The following is a 20,226-nucleotide window of genomic DNA, read 5'->3' on the forward strand; positions in this document are numbered from 1 at the left end:
GAATCATGTGTGGAGGAGCCAGACTCTTAGAATGCAAAGAAGTCTGGGCCCCTCCCCCACCCAACATTTGGCTCTAACTTTCCCAGGACCTGGGGGAGGGACCACGGTTTTGTTTCATACGGCTACTTTGTATGCCCACCTAATACAAGGATGTGCCGCATTTCCATTTGAGGTGACCCGGAGAATTAACAGGGGTGGACACAGTCAGGAGGGTGGACGTGGCCCTCAGCTCTAGAGCAGGGTGTGTGGGCAAACTGGGAAAGTCATGTTCCAAGAACAGGACCCTGAGGGTGAGACTCTGCCCTTGTCAGCTAGGGAAGCTGCAATCTGGGTGCCGTCACCTCTGTATGGGACGGAAATCTGTTCCCAAGGGAGGCAGTGGGGACAAGGAGGCAGCTTCCCAGCTGTGCATACATAAATCTGCCCAGCAGACAACTGAACAGTTTCAGATAGCATCAAAAATATGCACAGCCTGTGACCTGGGACGTCCGCGTCAAGGCAGAAATATGGTCACTCAGGTACATAAATACAATGTGATGTATATAATACAGTCGAGGAGACAGGAATCAACAGGGGCAGAACGCAAAGGAAATGGTGCGGAATGACACTGGACATGTCAGACGAAACACTTCCGAATATTTCCTATGAATGTAAGTGTAGATGACACATAAAATATATAAAAAACACATGCATGAACTCAGGGTGAGCTGTAAAAAAGCAAAAGAGTATTTGCTTTTTTATTAAAAAAATGTTTCACCTTGAAAAATAAAAAGAATAATATTTTGAAACCGCACCACGTGGTGGTGGGTACCTCTAACTTTAACGCTTGGGAGGCTGAGACAAGAGGCTTGCTGTGAGTTCAAAGCCAGCCTGGGTTACACAGTGAACTGTAAGCTAGCCTGCAAAGTGAAACCCATCTCAAACATAAAAGAGAAATGTGACTATATTGGGGGCGGGGTAGGGATATAGTTCAGTGGTAGAGCATTTGCCTGACATGAACAGCTCCCTCTGGGTCCTGTCCTCTGTCCCAAAGAAGTAAATAGATGAATGCATGTATGCATAAGTATTAAGTATATATCAAGAGAATAACCATATTTCTTAGCATATTAATCTTTTCCAAAAAGTAACCAATGTAGCTCAGCAACACAGCTGACCCCCAGCAAAGTTATCTGCTGTTAAGCCTGAGGATCTGAGTTCGATAGATCTTGGGGACACACACGATGGAAGGTGAGAGATGACTTTAGCTGTTGGGGTCCCCTGATGGCTCTGCGCACACTCTGTAGTACCCGAGTTCGTGTACAGAGATAAATATTTTAAAATAGTTAAATAATTAAAAAAAAAAAACGAAGTTAGAAAGGGTGGTCCAGAATTCTAGGCCCAGTGAAAATATCTTTCAAAAATGAAAGAGACTGAGGCAGGTAGATGTCTGTGAGTTTGAGGCCAGCCTGGTTTACAGAGAATTCAAGCACAGCCAGGGCTACACAGAGGAATCTGAGGTGGGGGGAGGGAGGGAGGGAGGAAGGGAGGAAGGAAAAGAGAAAAGGAAGGAAGAGAAGGAAAAAGAAGAAACAGAGACAGAGAGACAGAGAGATAACTTGTTCTCAGATGAAGAATAACTGAACTTACTTCCACTGGGCTTACAGTACAAGGAAGGGTAAAGGATAAAAACAAAGACATAAAAATAGCTGTCGTTGGGACAAGCGTGGGCGAGCATGGCACGGCCCTGGTCTTGTCTGAAACTGCTCAGCAAAACAGCCGGTTGTCTGGGCCAGAAACACAAAACCTGTAAAGAATTACTGGAGACGGTACTGACCTTACAAGCAATGGGCAGGAGGAACTACGGGTGTGTTCATGTATCTTAGAATACTTGTAAAGTGAGATGCTACCTATTGCAAGTAACAGCAGTGAGTTGAACATGCTGTGGGCATGGGGCAACCACTACAGGAAAAAAAAATTAAAAGATATAAATTAAAACTTGGGAGTCCCAGTTCTAGTAAAATCCAATGAAAGAAAAAACGATAGGTGGAGATTCAGCACCAGGAGATACTGATCAAAAGGGCAGAGGAGAGGCCGAAGTTATGGCTTTCGAATTAAGTGTACTTCCTGCTCTTCTGGAGCCCCCCAGTTCTGTTCCCAGCACCCACACTGATAGGTTTACCATCACCTGCAACTCCAGCTTTAGGAGATCCAATATCTCTGGCTTCTATGTACACCTACTCCCATGTGCACATATGCACACGTGCAGACACACACAAACACACACACACACACACACCTACTTAAAAATGATAAAAACTAAATTTAAAAGGTCAGAGGAGTTGTGTCTAAATGTGTGGACCTAAGAATAGCACTCACCGTCCAGGGTAAGAATGACTGCGGCGCAGACGAGCAATTATCCCAGGCCGCCATCACGGTGAAGAAGCCACACGCTTCCTCTCATGTCCTACCCACTTTTTAAATCTTGTTCACTCTAGCTCACAGACTGAACCAGGGGCCTCGTGCACACTACACAAGTGCTCTACCACAAAGCCGCATCCCCATGTCCCCTTTCACTTTTGTATTTTTGAGACCCGGTCTCACTGAGCTGCCTTGGGCAGGCTTGGATCTTGTTTACCTTCCTGTCTTTCTGGCCTGTGACTTTGACCCAGCTTCTCCTCACTCTTGGAAATGGTTCCAGGACCCCTCATGAATACTAAACTCCAAAGAAGCTTAATATCTAAAGTGCTCCAACGTTTGCAGGGTCCACTTACAAACTCTTACATTCATCTCCAGATATACACTATGGAACACAGAATGAATGGAGTGTGGACAGTTATATTGCAGAAGGAAAAATGACCGGAAAGAAGCCTGTGCATGCTCATTACAGGTGTAATTCTCCCCAACCCAAACAGTTTAGGTTAGTAACTGGTTGAATATCTACCACAAACCCCTAGGGTACTGAGGGCCCAGTGTGAGTAGCAGCACAGGCGATCAGACTAGCAACAAAGTTGCAAAAGACCTGTGCATAATGGCCACTTAAGGTGGCCTTGTTGACTTTTCTAGAATTCCCCACCTGGATTGCATTGTTCCCCAAGAGCACTACATTCTGGGTTGTATAAACAACCTTAAGCATGGTTTAAAAACTGGAGCTGTAGAAAGTACCTTTTCAGATCATAAAATATTTAATTGTAAATCAACATCAGGAAGGTCTTTGGAACGTTTCCAACTGCTTGGAAAATTAAGCAGCTCCCTTCAACATGAACGGGGGGAGTGAGATGGCTCAGCAAGCAGAGACACTTGCTGTCAAGCCGGATGACCTGAGTTCCTTCCCTGGGATCCACATGGCAGAAGGAGAGAACTAACTGACTCCCCAGAGTCGTCCTCTGACCTCCAGACGCAAACCATTGGGGTGCCTCTGGTTGACACCAGTCATGTGATTACACAGCTGAGTTCACTTATCAACACTAAGAGAAACATGCTATCAAATACTGAATTTTCCTGAAGCTGTAATAAGTGATAATTTGAAAAGTGCTCTGGCTGGATGCTCGTGGCGTGGCTGACTCTAGGAGCTGAGGCTGAAGAGAATTTTACTGGGCTTGCATTATCGATGTAGGTTGTTACCGTTTTGTGTGCAATGCTGGGAGTAAACTCTCTCTGACATGCTGACTTCACATCCTTTGGATGTGTACCAGCAGTGGGTCTGGTTCCTCTTCTTGAGGAACCTCCTTGCTGGTTTCCACAATGGCTGTGCTAACTCACAACTCCCTCTTTTCTCCACACTCTGGCCAGCATTGCTGTCTGTGGTAGTTACTTTCACCTGTCAACTTGACACAACCCAGAGGGAAGAAAGGAGCTCAGCTGAAGAATTGCCTCCATCAGATTGGCCTGTGGCCACATTTGTGAGGCATTTCTTTAATTGCTAATTGATGTAGGCAGGTCCTTCCCACTGTGGGTAGTACCATCCCCTACTCAGGTGGGCCTGGACGGTATATGAAAGGTAGCTGAGTTAGCCTTGGGGAGCAAGCAATGTTCTTTATGGTCCCTGTTTTTCAATCGCTACCCTTGGCTTCGCTCCATGATGGACTCTAACATGTAAGCCAAATGAATCCTTTCCTCCCCCGTGTTTCTCTTGTTCAGCATTTTATCGCACACAACAGGAATTTAACCAGAATGCTGTCTTTTATCTTTTTTTTAAGAGTCGAATAGCTCATTTGATAACAAGAAATGAAAAGGAGTCCCTGTATGTGTGCATGCTTGTGTGTGCATGTGTGTAACTATGTGTGTGAGTTCATATATGTGAAAGTGTAAGTATGTGTGCATGTGTGAGTGTGTGTGTGTGTATACTATGTGAGAATGTATGTGTATGTGTGACTTTATGTGTGTGAGAGTGTGATTGTATGTGTGAATGTGTGTGAATTTGTACATGTGTGTGAGTCTATATGCATGGGTATGCATGTGTGAGAGTGAATTAGTGTGCATGTGAGTATGAGAGTGCATGCATGCATTTGAGTATGTGTGTGTACTTGTGTGTGTACACATACGTGTGCAGAGGTCTGCCTTGGATGCCATTCCTCTGGTACCAGCCATAGTTTACTTTTTGGCCATGTCTTTCACTAGCCTGGAGCTCACCAATTAGGCTAGACTGGCTGCCAGCCCGTCCCAGGCATCCTCCTGCCTCTGACCCCCAGAACTAGTACAATAAGCACATTTCCCCATGGGTAGCTTTTTACGTGAGTTCCAGAGAATCAAACTCAGATCCTCCTGCTTAGGAAAGGCAAATATTTAACTGACAGAATCCTCTCTCCTGCACCAAAAAGAAACTCATAAATCTTCTCTCTTCCTGTGGCTGACTGAACCGTGGCGGTCAAAAAAGGTGAGCGACACAAGAATTCCCTCACAGGCTTGATCTTTTGTGAGCTGAGAAGAGGCCAGAGTTATCCAACTTGCAATTATCCTCTAGACAAGAGTCCCGACCGCCGGGCACCCAGTGTCTCAGTAGCTGCTACAATCTCCTTCTCATGTTATTGGAATCTGTGGGAAGTTTCACTAATGCGTTCAATGCCTGTGCCCCAGCCAGCTGTTGGGAACAGCCTGCATTCCAGGGCTGTAAACACAACACCCTCAACACTGGTTTTCCTTCTGGCCTTCCCAGGATTCCCCCTGAACGATACTGACATTGCTATAAATAACAGCAGATCCTCTGATTTGTAATTTCTACTCAGCTCTGCTTGTCGCTTGACCCTTTCTCCTTGAAGGTCATACAAAATGAGCTTCGTCCCCTGAAGCTCTCTTGGCATGGATCCTCCATGTTGCCTTGGGGGGGGGCAATGAGGTGTTCCCCCAAGCTACAGGTGACTGTGTTCTTGGCTGAAGTGAGTGAGGTATATTTACACCGAACTCGCATGGGGACACATTCCCTTTGGTGACTCTCACCTGGTGAATGGCTTCACTATGTCTTCTGGAACACACTTGGGTCTGGTCACTGCCTTGTCACTAACCTGGCTTAACTGATCTCCACTGAGTTCTCTCTGTTCAGTCTCTTTCCCTGCCTCCTTGTCCTCAGCTCTCGGGAGTTGCTGTGATGTATTTCTGCTCCATTTGAGCTCATCACCCTCTCTGATCTCAGCTTCCCGCACTGTGCCCATCAACCCTGAGATTTCCCACCCAGAGTCTCATCTTGGTGATAACAGCCGTGAACTCATTGGCATTTATTTCCCCAAGGATTGGGCTATTGGTTTGGTTTGCTTTGCTCTCTATATCTGCCATCCATTTTTGTTTCTTCTTTTGACAAATGTCAGTTTAGGGACTGTCATCCCGTGACTTAATTGGGGGTATTTGGGTCTCTGGCTATTGGGTTGTTTGTGTTTCTGGAAACTTTCTGGACATTAACTCCAACACTAAACATCAGATAGAGGGACGTTTTTATTACGTTTATGTATTTGTGAACAGTGTGCGTGTGCATGTTAGAGTGTATATATGGTGGGCAGAAGAGTTTGTTCTTTCCTTCCACCATGTGAGGATCCAAGTTGTGTTATGAGGCTTGGCAGCAGACATTACCCACTGAGCCATCTTGCTGTCCCCAATAGTAAGATTTTGATATGCAAGCTGCTGAATGCTGTTCCCAAGGTTCCAACTACTAGTTCTTCCTTAAGCCCCTCATGGCAGAAAACAGAGGGAGAGTATTCCTGGGGGATCCTCATGGTACCACTGATGACTTTAAAAGACTTTTAAGTCCACACAACCTCCAGTCAGGCCATGCCTCATGCACGGTCATGCAAACACATTGGCTTCATAAGCAGGTGACTAACACCCTGCCTTGACCTGGGGTGGTCAACTTGCTATCTTCCCATCTTCCCCCACTTCCTGCTTTTGTCCACCTGGCAGCCCCCATGCTGACAGTACCTGAAGTTAAGGAAGGCGCAATACAGGAAGAGGCGGTTGCTCTCATTGGTGGCATCAACATACTGCTTTTGAGTCTGAAATGAAAGGAAATGGAATTACATCCAGGTCATAGCAGGAAAGGCCAAGCACAGGTCCTGGAGTGAGAACAGCCGCCCTGCCCCTGACCCCAGCTCGAGCATGTGCCGAGGGGCTGAGACCAGGGCTCAACCAGTAAAAGCACTCTTAAACTCAAATAAAAAGCCAGATGGGGTGGTGCACATCTGTAATCCCAGGGTCCCTGTAGCAAAATGGGTGAGGAGGACACTTGGAGGATGGTGTGAGGCAGTTAGCCTGGGCATGCTGTATAGCCCCAAAATAAGAGAGGGCCTGCTGCGACAGGGTACAAAGCAAGGACTGACTTCACATGTGTGTGTCACACACACACACACACACACACACACACACACACACACATACACACCTGCATCCATGCCCACAAATTTTAAATAGTTTTTAACTAATAAATTTCTAAAAGGTTTTTAAACTTTAAAAATGTGTGTGTGCACATGTGTGTGTGCACATGTGTGTGTGCACATGTGTGCGAGCGTGCATGTCTATGTATGCATGCATGAGAATGTAATGCCTGTGGAGGTCAGAAGTGGGTGCTGGATCCTCTGGGGGCTGTGAGCCACCTGAAATGGGTGACAGGAACTGAACTTGGGTCTGCTGCAGGAACAGCACACACTCTAAACCATGGATCCATCTCTCCAGCACCATTAAAAAAATAAATTCTCAAAGACCTCTCAGATCCTGAACACCCAGGGTATCAGGGACAAAGCTGGAGATGCCAAGCAACCAACATGAGTTCATTCTAAGCCACACCCCTCCAGGGCTCCCCAAGAGCAGCACCTGCAGACTTCCAGGTCTCTTATCAGCTCATGAACAGCCTGCACGGATGAGCCAGGCAATCACATGGTTTCCAATATAAAGAAGAAAGAACTCTGTGGAGAGGCACGGGAACCTGGACTTCGAACTGCTCACCTCAGAACGGAACAGAAAGGGCTCCATACCATCCCTCTGTCCAGGTACCACACAGCTACAAAGCCCTCAGGGGAAGGTCTAACCCAGCAATCCAGGGTACTCCATGCCTGGAGCCACACTTGGCCTTAAACAGCTGCTGGTTACCCAGTGATGGAGAGGTGGGAGCGGGACAGAGCATGCTCAGGAGCTCGTGGAGGGTAAGATGACACTGAGCTGGAAGTTAGAAGGGACAACCCAAGTGACAGCTAGGCCAGGTGTGTGCATCTCTACCGGAACAGGAGCCCTGTGTTGGATGTCTCTCCTGGTGCAAAATTGCACAGAAATGTCTAAGAGGACCATCTCTGTCTTACCCACGTCCCTTAAAAGTATTTAAAGCGAGCAGGTGACCAAAGGAAGTCAGCCACAGCCCTCCGTGCCACAAGAGACATGGGTTCCAAAGAGGTCAGAAGGTCATCTGCTCCTGGGTGGCTTACTTTTTCTGTCCCTTCTGCCCTCTGCAGAGTTAAATTGTTCTTCAAAGAAAAAGTGCAGCTGGCCAGTGTGCAGAAGTGTGTGTGTGGTCCATAGGAGATGGGTAGACTTGGGTCTGGGGCCAAGGTCACAGGCCCCACCAGGAATTCCCTGCCCAGCTGGTCTTCCAGCTCTGTCCCGGGCTCAGCTCTTTGGCTGGAAAAATAGAATTTAAAAAAAGAAGGGAGTGGGGGGGGGGAGGAAGCCTTGAAGTTTCCAGAGAGATTTTTAACATATGGGAATTCGGCTGTGCCAATGAAAAGGTGAGTCACCTCACACAGCCCACGTTCCACTTGCCGAGGACCGTGGGAGGCCAACAGCTCATCCAACTCCCATTTTCCTGGGCTGGAGTGCAAAAACACTTCCGAAGGTCAGCAGGGTGCTGGACATCCAGAAGGACCTGGCGAGAGACCCCCAGAAACACCCCACACAAGCTCGATTGTTCCCCCCAGACACCTGCTGTGGTGTCCAAAGCTTCAGGGCTGCAGAATAGCTCCCATGATTCCTCAGGCTCCCTCCACCTCTGGAATGAGCTTCCGGATGGGATTAATCAGCCAATTACCTGGCACCCGCTGTTTATAGCAAAGTATAGGCTTCTGAGCATGAAAGCAGGGCGGGATGTATCTGAGAAGGTCCCCTGACACCCCTTGTTCAAATATGTGTCTGCTTTGTGTCTTAATAGGTGGCTTTACTGATAAAGAAAATGAGAGACACTTCCTCATCATTGTCCCCTCAAGCAGAAGGCAGATGTCACCATGGTTCTTAATTCTGACTCTCAGCAAGGCAACATCAAAGACCAAAACAACCAAATCCCCAGCATAGAGCCAGACATGGGCAGAGCCGGGTCGAGGCCCCAAGCCACTGCTGCTGCTTCGTTAACTCCCTCTGGCCTCTTCCCAGCAACCCAGGCCCAACTCTGAATGGTGAAGGGTCCCACAAAACAGAGGCCTGATGACAATCTTCGGATAGCCCTTCATAGCCCTGGAAAGCCCTAGCGTGGAAGACCAGTGGACCCTCTGGGTTGGTATCAGGAAGGAACAGTTAGTTGGGTTGATTCCCATCACAGGCCAGTGGGATGGGCTATCCTGAGGGTAGAAGGGAAAAGCCAAGCCAGGTAATACCCCAGCTGTGCCATAGTTTTCCAAACTCACCATCTATGTGTTTGCAGCCTGACTTTTGGCTCTCTTGTCTTGTCGGGCTGGTTCCAACCAGAGGAGTAGGAAGAGTCCCACCCCCTCACCCCCCGAGAAACCAAGGATTCCATAGATCACGCACTCTTGAACATTGATTCTGTCAAGCTTCCAGACTAACCAGAGTGTACACATGACCTCATATACTTTGATTTAGCATTCGTTTCTCCTTAGCAACGGGTTACAGGTGGGCCTCAGACCTACAGAAGGGCCACCCTTACCTCTTTACCCTTACATCTTTTCTTCAGATGCAGCTTCCCATGGCTCTAACACATCGTCACTGCCATGGAGCCACCACCACAGGGAATGCACAAGGTCGGAGAGAAACACCACTGCCAACCTGTGATCCAGAGGTCCTAAAAAGGCTGGCTAGGCAACACGGAATTCGGTTTCAAAATTTGGTTTGTGGCTAGTGTGGGCCTTTGGGATCTGGAGACAGACCCATTCCTTCAGTGTGAGCTAAATTCTAAATCATGTCCCTCCAGGGCTTCCCAGGATCGTCACCTGCAGACTTCCAAGTCTCTTATCAGCTCATGAACAGCCTGCCCGGATGAGCCAGGCAATCACATGGTGCTTTTGAGTTTCCAAAGAAGGAGGAGGGAGAGGAAGAGGAGGAATAAGAGGAAGAGGAGAAAGAAGATGAAGATGAGAAGGAGGAGGAGGAGGAAGAGAAGGAAGAAGAGGAGAAGGAGGAGGAACTCTGTGGAGAGACATGGGAACTTGGACTTCGAAATGCTTGCCTCAGAACGTCATATCATCCCTCTATGACGACGCCTGCGTCGTCACTGTCACCGAGCCTTGGACAGAGGCCTGGGCGATTGAAAAAGAAACACACACAGACACACACATAGGTCACTCAATAATTGGTGAATGCCAATCAGGCTTTACTTGGGACTCTTTTTATATGGGGTGAACAACAAAGCCTGAGGAGTGTAGGTGCAGTCATGAGTGTTCAAAACAGGATGTTTTTAAGGTAAAGGTAGCCGGGATGGAACCACAACGGATACAAGGAAGGAGTTCTTTAGCAAAATGATTGGGGGATGGAAAAATAAGGCCAGGCTCCAATGGCGGGAATGCCTCTACCCAGGTACCACACAGTTACAAAGCCTTCAGGGGAAGGTCTAACCCAGCAATCCAGGGTACTCCATGCCTGGAGCCACACTTGGCCTTAAACAGCTGCTGGTTACCCAGTGATGGAGAGTTAGGGGGCTGGGGCTGGGGCACAGGGCATGCTCAGGATCTCGTGGAAGGTGGGTGAGATGACGCTAAACTGGAAGTTAAGCGAATAACTCTGGTGACAGCTGAGCTAGGTGAGGATATGTCTCTAACGGACCAGGAGACCTGTCCTTGAACTCTCCTCTGGACCCTAACTGACCTCTCACTGTCCTGAGCAGGCCAGACCTGTAGTCTGATGTGGGACACAGGGAGGGGTCCTGCCACACTCACCCATGAACTCATACTATGTCCATACCTGGCCTCGCTGGTACTTCTACAAGTAGCACACTCTGACCTGCTCCTTCATCCTCACAGACACAGTCTAGTCTCCTAAGGGACAGAGTCAGGTGTTGGTCAGACCCACAGGATGGGACTGTGCACAGCTCCTGCCCAATGAAGGTCACAAAGGCTGCCTGCTGGCTAGCTAGGTTTTTTTTTTTCCCTCTCAGAGGACTTTGTTCAAGAACTATACGTATTGGTTATTGTTCTCAAGATGCCTACTTAGAATTTCCCAAGATGCACACAATCCTCCCTCTGACATCACTTGCAATACAAGGTGAGATAGTGAAACTTGGACCACACACCACATCTCTGCCCAGCCTGGCCCCTCCATCTTGTCTTCCTGCCTCTGGATTCTGCTGTGTTGAGCGTCATGCAGATGCTCTTTATTAGACCTGAGCCTGTTACTCAGACTGTGTTGGGTTCTCTCTCCCTCCCTCCTTCCCACCCCCACCTCCGTGTATGTGCATATGTGGGCATGCATGCATGTGAAAGTCTGAAGTCAATCTCAAGGGTCATTTCTCAAGAGCTATCCATCTTCCTGTGCTCTTTCCCTGGCCCGGTGCTCACCAATTCAGTGCGGCTGGCTGGCTAGTAAGCTTCAGGGATTTGACTGCTCCCTCCTGCCCATGGAAATGATGGTGCTGGCTTACAAGGCTGTAAAGTCCCTACCTATCCTATGGCGGATTCTGTGACTGTTGATGGTGGATCATGGTGACTGAGCGCCCTGGAATAGGCCACATGAAAATGCTGCTTCCCATTAAAAAGAAGGAGGAGGAGGAGGAGGAGGAAGAGGAGGAGGAGGAGGAGCAGGAGGAGGAGGAGGAGCAGGAGGAGGAGGAGGAGCAGGAGGAGGAGGAGGAGCAGGAGGAGGAGGAGGAGCAGGAGGAGGAGGAGGAGCAGGAGGAGGAGGAGGAGGAGGAGGAGGAGGAAGAGGAAGAAGAAGAAGAAGAAGAAGAAGAAGAAGAAGAAGAAGAAGAAGAAGAAGAAGAAGAAGAAGAAGAAGAAGAAGAAGAAGAAGAAGAAGAAGAAGAAGCTGGTAAAGATTAGAAAAGAAGTCAAATATTCAGTGAGCTGTAGTGGTGCATGTTTCTGTGTAGTGTGTGTGTGCATGTGTGCATGTGTGTGCATGTGTACTTGGGTGTTCACATGAGTACACCTGTGTGGATACATATAGAGACCAGGGACTAACATTCCTTAGCTGTTGTCTACCTTGTTTCTTTGAGATAAGGATTCTCATTAGCCTGGAGCTCACCGAGGCTAGGCTTTCTGGGCAGAGTGCATTAGGGACCTGCCTGATGGGGTGACATGTAGCTGCCACAGTGCCTGGCTTTTTAAAGTGGGTGCTGGGAATTGAACTCCTTCTCCTCCTTGCTCCGCAAGCTCCTTCCCCACTGAACTACCTCCTAGCTTTGTCCATGTTTCCTATTTCCCCATCTGCCACTCTGTTTTATAAGCTTGTAAACATTACAGCTCAATTCCAATTTCCAGGTGCCCAAGTATGTATTACACACACACACACACACACACACACACACACACACACACACACACAACTTGCCCCTCAGATCCTCTCCCTGGTCAAGGTGAAACAGTTAAAAAGGTGCATGGAGAATTCCTTGCAGACAGCAAACAAAAGCAGAACGTCATTCACTAATTAACGAGGGACTAACAGATAGGACCAGGGACTGTCTCAGATAGGTGAGGCTTCCATAACTGCTGAAACAAATTTGCCTAATAGCCACAAACTGTTCAGAACTGGCCGATATCCACAGGGAGAAAGTCAGGGAGTCCATGCCAGACAACATTTACACTTCAGTGGAAAGAATGAGGTCTTGAAGCCTCGTCTGTATTCAAGCTGCAGTTCTGTGCAGGAGCGCGGGGACTGGGGGAACAGAGCCAGGAGGAGCCAGACAAGCCCAGGTAAGGCCCAGATGAACATGTCCTGCATCCTTCTGCTTCTAAGTTCCCACAGTTATTTCTTCCACAAATTAATTACACACACGAACTCATACACTCATGCACTCACACTCTCACACTCATATACACACAGATACACACACTCATATACACATACAAACTCACACTCACCCACCCACACTTATACACACACTCATAAATACACTCATACACACATATACACACTTTCACACACTCATATACACACATACACACTCATACACATTCATATACACACATACACACATATTCACACACTCATACACACATACATATTCACACACTCATACACATAAAGACTCATATACACACTCACACTCATGCATATACACACACTCACACAACACTCACACACATATATACACACTCACATACTTATGTACACATACACACACACACACACACACACACACACACACACACACACCTCATGAAATCTTGACAGGTCAGAACTGGATAGGGACTAGTGAATAGGCTATGATATCTGGGTGGATCAGAGAGCAGTTACCCAGCCCATCCTGGCAGTTTAATAATTTCAGTCCGTGATGCACAGAGAAGGAAGCTTGCTGGGGAGGGAGCTCATCAACACCCCGTGTATAGCTGAGACAACGGCAGGCAGTATAGATGGAGGGTTGACATGGGCAGATTCCAGCTCATGCAGAGATTCAGAAGAGTAGCTGCCCAGAGGGTATGGCCCAGAGACCCCACAGCGGGCTCTACCTGTTCTCAGCACAGTGATGACCAAAGCCACACTTAGCAGTCAAGAAAGCAGGCCACTGTAGTCTGGGAGAGAGCTGCTCACCAGGCAGCACAGCCTGAGGAACATAAGCTGGAAAACCACAGACTTACAGTGAGGGTTCTGGAGCCCTTGGAGACTCTGGTCTCACATGCCAGGCAAATGGCTGAACTGGCAGCAGGTAGCTTAACAAAACAATGCCCTGCCAGAGCACCAATCCCAGAATGCTGTAGGAAATTAATTGTAGCAGTGGTGCAGAGGCTGTGGGCCACTTTAGAAGGAATGTGGGGGATTGGTGGTGGGGATGGTTGAAAAACGGAACTAGGGGATTCTGGGTAAGAGGCACATTTCTAGTCTTCCAAGCAGTGATCGCCTGTAGCCCAATACAACAGATTTTAAATATGTGTGGCTTCTGGTTCCTGTGCCTCAGTAATTCTATCTGTCTGGAATTCTGTCTGTCCGTCTGTCACATGCTTTGGGAAGTACAAATGAGGTAGCCCTGGAGCCTGCAGGTCATAACAGAGAAGGGCTGTCCTGGTGAGGGTCAGAAGGAATTAATAGTGCATGGAGATCCGTGTGCAAAAGCATCAAGCTCATAAGAAATGGAAGAGGCACATACTAGCACAAACTGGTACATCTAGTGGTGTCGTGAGCAAGCACAGAGGCTCTGTAGCATGTCAGGATGCTTTCCAGCAAAAGTAAACCTAGATATAGTTGTGTGGCCCCAGACCTGGATCCATGAATGGCAGTGAACACAGAGGCTCATGGTTGTCCACAGAGCAAGTGAAGTCGAGGGACCAGCCCTTCTTACGATATTTACATCACGGGGGGCGGGGCTGGAGAGATGGCTCCGTGGTTAAGAGCATCGGCTGCTTTTCCAGGGGTCCTGAGTTCAAATCCCAGCAACCACATGGTGGCTCACAACCATCTGTAATGAGATCCGATGCTGCCTTCTGGTGTGTCTGAAGGCAGCTACGGTGACAGTGTGCTCCCGTACATAAAATAAAAATAAGTCTATAAAAAAAAAAACAAAAGGTATTTACATCACATCCTCTGATGTGGGGCTCAGGTAACAGTCTACAGTCAGGGATGGGAAGGGGGCTCAGGGGATCTTACCTCTTACTGTTCAACTATTGGCTATTGGCAGACTCTGGAAATGGGGGTGGGGCACCAAGCCCACCAGGATCCAACAGATACCTACAAGCCAGCAGTCACAGTTTAAACTCAGCGGGTCACAAAACAAATAGGTCTAAAAGCGACAAAGTCCAGCACTGTCTGGCATCAATGGGAGGAGAAGCCCTGGTCCTGTGAAGGCTCGTTTCCCCAGTGCAGGGGAAAGCCAGGGTGTTGAGATGGGAGTGGGTGGAGTGGGAGGGGGAGCATCCTCATAGAAACAGGGGGAGAGGGGATGGGAAAGGGGGGATCTGAGAAAGGGGATAACATTTGAAATGTAAATACATGGACTATCCAATAACTTTTTTAATGTAATTAAATAAATGATAAACTGAAAAAACAAAAATAAATAAATAAAGCGAGAAAGATTTGTAGGTGACAGTGCAGGTAGCCGGGGACGGTAGGGGTCTGGGAACAGGTAAGGGGGCCAGAGTGGCCAATATGCATTGTATACGTGTGCAAATCTGTCAAACGGCAGATTTAATGGATGGAGTAAGAAATACGTTAAATACTGAACTCAATCCTACTTAAGACCTGTGCCTCCCTCCTCAAAACCAAGCGCCACCCATCAGTAAGACCCACTGTGGACCGTACCCAGATGCTTGCCTCCCACTGTGGGGTGGGTCTGGGTTCCTTGCCTCTGGGAAAAGGTGAGGTTCTATTTATTCACTTGACGACCCCTAAAAATCAGAAAAACAACCCTATTTACAGGGTTACCAAGGGGTTATGGCTGATTGCTTTTGGGACGTCACCTGTCACTCCCAGGGGACACACACACAAAAATACCCACTTCGGATCTTTTCCAAAGCACTGCAGTGCTCCGTGAAAGGCTTTTACTTGAGAGGCATATTCCCCTGCTCAGCAGAGCACTTTAGCCGAATTAAACAGCCGGAACAAAGAAACACATCCAAGAAAAAAAACACTGCTAGCAATGGCCCAGACAGTAGACTGCCCAAATAGCCTCAGGCAAGTGAAGGAGCAAGACCCTCGGGTTCTCTGGACTCTGTCAGCATCAGCCGCCCACCTTGCTCTCGAGCAGAGCAGGCGTACTCCCACAGACAGCAGCCAGAGAAGGAGAAATGACATAGGGGCTATCACCCAGATATTATCCAACACCAACCTCCAACTTTCTGCATGATACCACAGGATGCCAACCATATGATGTAGCCCCAGTGTCCTGGGCTGACCTCGAGGGCAGGTGTCTCAGAGGCCTACCCTGCTTCGTGATGTAATTCTGCCTCACCCCCGCCTCTTAGACAGCAGAGAGCTTCCTGTCCAGACACACAAGTAGAGATGAGGAAAAAGAAGTCAGTGTGACCAAGAAGGGAAGTGTGAGGAGAAGTGTGACCAAGAAGAGGCTGGAAACCTCCAAGGACACAAGCTAGCAGCGGTCCCAGCTACAGCAGCAATGGGGAATGTCTTGATGGAGCCCGGGCAGATGATAATGGTGGTTTTCATTGGGAAGATGGGGACACGTGCTCTCTAAGAGCCACCAGTGGGCAGCAAGCCCATTGTTCTGGCTGGGACATGCCAAATCCCCAGCTTCCTGCACACAATTCTGGAACCTTGTGTCTCCAACCCATTTCCGGCGTTCTGTAAATGGAACACTTTTGCTCAGTTCCACAGGGACAGAGCCAGCTGAGGTGGAGCGGAGGTCATTTCCTTGACCACCCAGGATGACACTTGGGAGCTCCAAGCAGTTACTCTACTATTCAGGCTGAAGGCCTGGATCTGTGCCTGCTAACAGCCTCGACCTCACCTCCAGACTCCAATGGCTGACCTTGCTGTAGGCACCTCTGGGACACCCCCATGAATGCTACCACCGGATGGCCAGTTGCTCCAGGTGGCTTGATTCTTTGCCCTGATCCCATCCGGCCAAGGAAATCCCTATGCAGTTGGTCCTTGGATCAGCATCCCACTCCATCCCTGCAGCCACCTTAACACCCCTCTGTCACAGCTAGGCAAACAGCAGCCAGTCATCATGCTGGTGACAGACAGCCAGAGACCTCAAAGATTTGTCAACTGCCCCCACCGGAGGACCACTTCTGATCAGAAGGCCATCTGGTGTAGACTCTGCACAGACCAGAACACTATTCAATGAGCACATTGTTCTGGGAATGTTAGGCTGACTGTTGGGGAGACAAGTTTATCTACATGAGACAAACATGGGAATGCACACCTCCTGACTGAAATAGACAGGGTGCAGGGGACAAGAGAGGAACTCAGAACAGGCATAAGGTCACATCTGGTGTCAGGACCACTAGGACCTTCTCCTTCTGGGAAGCCTGAGTCCTGTTGCTGGTACTTGCTGTGGCCACTCCACAGCCCTGTGCTCAAATAGCACCAAAGGCCCCACCCAATGAGGGAAACCAAGGCCAAATCCAAGGGATTTGACCACTGACAATAGATCTAACTAGATGCTTCCCCTTGGGTTCCCTTCTCACCTCTCACTTGTCCCTTATGGCTGGTCTGTCTTCTCTTCCCTCTCCCTTCTTCACCCTGAGCATGAGGAAGAGCCAGACCTGTCATAACTGACACCTGGGACCACTGCAGTGGAAGACACAAGAGGGCTGGCCCTACCCTCAAACAAGGGACTGTTTCTCAGCAGGCCAGCCTTTTGGCAGAACTATAAAAAGCAGCTGGCCCCACAACCTATGATCATGCGGGACAAACTGCAGATCTGAGTGTTGGCTAAAATGGAGTCCAGCGGGACCCCACCCTGTCCATCCAAGGAACCTCAAGGACAGCCAGGCCTGCTTAACACCGGCCCAGAGGTTATGTGTTCATAGCAGAGAGGTGGGCAGCCCTTCTCCACATCTGCAGCCTGAGTGTATAGGACAACCAGCATTCCCACCAGCAGAACTAGGGGCAGAAATGAATTCTGGAGGAGGGGAAGGAGGACCCAGGACTGCCAGCCAGCACCCCTTCAGATATACTGCTCTTCACTGAGCCACATCCTTCCTCAGGAACCCACACCAAACAAGCAGGCTTTATAGGTATCAGGTTGACATCTGTCCTCTCATGACCTCAACTAAGAGCCTTTGCTGACATGTGGTCCCACCTCGGCTGGATGTGTTGGTCTACATGACCCCATCATGTGGGAGGCCCCGGAACCTTATTCAGCAAAGCTGCAGGGAAGCCTGTGGGAGCCTAATCACCTGTCCCATTATGCTCCGCTTTCATTTTTAAAAAGAATGAAAAACCTGTCCCAGGGGTCAAGCCCGTGTTAAGTTTCCCTTCTGTAGTTAAGCGAACAAGTCAACCCCATCTGGAGGAGAGCAGACAGCATGTGGAGCTGATCTATAACACTCGAGGCCATTCAAACACTTGACAATTGAATAAAGTTCCCAGCTCATTCCCCTGCCTGTCCCAGCCGCACTTTGTCCCGAGTGTACCCCTGGGTTCACGTAGCAGCAATGTCCTCCTGTGGGCCAGAGCTAGCGCGACTCACCAAAGCTCCACATATAACTGACCTTAGCCACCCAGTGTCAAAGCCCAGACCTCGGGGGCAAGGTTCTTTTTCTCCCTCGGGGCAATAGAGGCCAACAGACTGTCATCTCTGCTGTGTGTGCACACATGCACACACACACACACACACACGCACACACATGTCAATAGAATAATGTAAATTCTGATTTGTATGTCTTGAAGTTCTAAACCATGTGTAACTGCAATCCCAGTACTCAGAAAGCAGAGGCAGGAAGATTGCTATAAATTTAAGATTTAGCCTGGGCTACATAGCAAGTGTGAGATTTCAGATTAGCCTGGGCGCTAAAGTGAGACTGACTATCAAAAACAACCAGCCAAATAAAGTGATAAAATGGACATCTGCTCACAGTTCACTATTTTAAAGCAGAAAGGGAGAGAGGAAGTCAGGGTGGCTCCTTGTCACCATCAAGAGAGGAGCAACATCCAGGAAATACAAGATGGGTCTGGCCCCATGGTCTGTGGGCTCAGAACATCTTGAGGAATCCACCCTGGCTGTTTCTGCAATTTCCCAGTGTCTTCCATTCTTACACAGCATTCTTTCCTGTCTTGGGGAAACAAACAAACACAAATCCCCAGGATTCCTCACCACGAGGCCAGTGCTTGCCCCCGGTGTCAGCCTAAACCTCATTCCTGTGTCTATAAGTGCATGGATGCGCATGCGCTGAGATGTTTAACGGGCAGCCAATGTTACATGCACAGTCAGCAATCAGAAGATGGAGCGGGTGCTCCCTGAGCTGTTCTGCAGAATGTGTTTTCTTCTAACCCTACCATCGAGGACAGCTCGTCACCGTCAGCGGTATTCTTAACATCACCTCTGTTTTGTTACGGGGCGCAAATAGTAAGGGGTTCACATGTACTGGGCCACTTGGTGACTGACCCTGGCCACTGCATCTGCCGCATCTGCTCCAGAAAGCAAATATTCAATTTCAACCCCTGCCTTGGCCTCTATGTAGGAACATGCCTGTGGGATAGACCTTCATCGCCAGTGGCCTTCTTCCTCTCTGGAGAAGTGGCCTTGGCACAAATGCAAGAGTAGGCACCCAGCAATGGGACAGTCGATAAACAAGGCTGGGAGATTGGAGGAATCCCAACATCATGGCTGGCTAAACCTAACCAGCACCCGTGGGTGGCTTTTTGTTGTGACAGTGAAGCCAGGTCATCTAAGGTGCTAGTCATTGGAAACACTGGCAAAAGCTCAGTGACTTAACTTTGCAGTTGCATGAGTTCTAAAAGCTGGGACAAAAAACAAAAAAACAAACCCACAGTGTGTGGCACAGTCAGAGTGATGGAGAATCCATCCCCTTAGTTATAAGACTCGGCTTCAGGAGATCCAGGTGCCTGTTGCAGGAGTCTGGCAGAGAGAGAGGGCACCTAGGCAAGTCACACTCCACTGATACCAAGTCAGCTTTAAAGCTCAAAGGCTTGCAGGGCTGGAGAGATGGCTCAGCAGGTAAAGTCACTTCCCACCCCCAGGACCCACTAGGTGGAAACAAACCAACCAGTTGTGGTCTGTCCTCTGCAGGAGAGCTACTACACACCCTCCCCACAAACAAATACAACCTGGATCCATTTGGCAAAGAAGCCAGATAAACAAGGAGCACACCAGATCCTTGACAGCTCCCCTCTGCGGTGATTTCTGTGTGGCTAGATCTCCCAGAGACCAGTTTGCTTTTGTGGAGACAGTGGAAATAATTATCCAAGGAAACAGATCTCGTCTACATTGTAATTCCTGCCACGTAACCCTCTGTGTGCATTAGACATCTGTGAAGCTAGACCCAGACCTAGGGAAATGGGCGGATTTTTCTCCTTTTGTCTTGACCCCCATTAGCATTGTTATAATACGGCTTCTCTGGGATTTAACAATGGCCCTGTCTCAGCCGCTGCCTCCTGCAGCGTCTCCATTGTCCAGTCTTAGAACAAGTAAGTGAGCATCCTCTACCCACGCTGGTGACTGCCCCAGAGCCATCCTCTAGGCACAGCAAAGAGAATTTTGCCTGATGGGGAAGCGGTGGGGGCTTTAGCCTAGGCGGGGTGTGGAGAAACAGGGCGCAGCTTGAGCTCAGCTGCAGAGAGGCCAGAGCTGCTGGGTTCCAGCTCAGCGCTGTGAGTCTCTCGGGATGAATGAACTTCAAGCCTTGGGCCCCAGCTGACTAGGTATCAGGAATAGGGTGTTTCCTCTGCAGTAGCAGCTCCTACTGTGTGCCACTTCTGGCAGGACACACCTGTACACATTGGGACTCACAGGAACTTCGATGACGAGAGAGGTCATCGGTG

The 20,226-nt window shown here is 48.8% G+C and overlaps 1 protein-coding gene across 2 annotated transcripts in view; it reads right to left on the minus strand.

Annotated features, from left to right (window-relative positions):
- ADGRD1 (adhesion G protein-coupled receptor D1) overlaps positions 1-20,226 on the minus strand; it is a 108,136-nt gene that overhangs the window by 33,434 nt on the left and 54,476 nt on the right. For both annotated transcript variants that reach the window (XM_080940719.1, XM_080940718.1), the window contains one exon: positions 6,382-6,455. In XM_080940719.1, the coding sequence (XP_080796845.1) occupies positions 6,382-6,455 (74 nt within the window). The remainder of the gene's footprint in view (positions 1-6,381; positions 6,456-20,226) is intronic.

The sequence above is a fragment of the Micromys minutus genome, assembly GCF_963924665.1.
Source record: "Micromys minutus genome assembly, chromosome: 29".
Taxonomy (NCBI): Eukaryota; Metazoa; Chordata; class Mammalia; order Rodentia; family Muridae; genus Micromys; species Micromys minutus.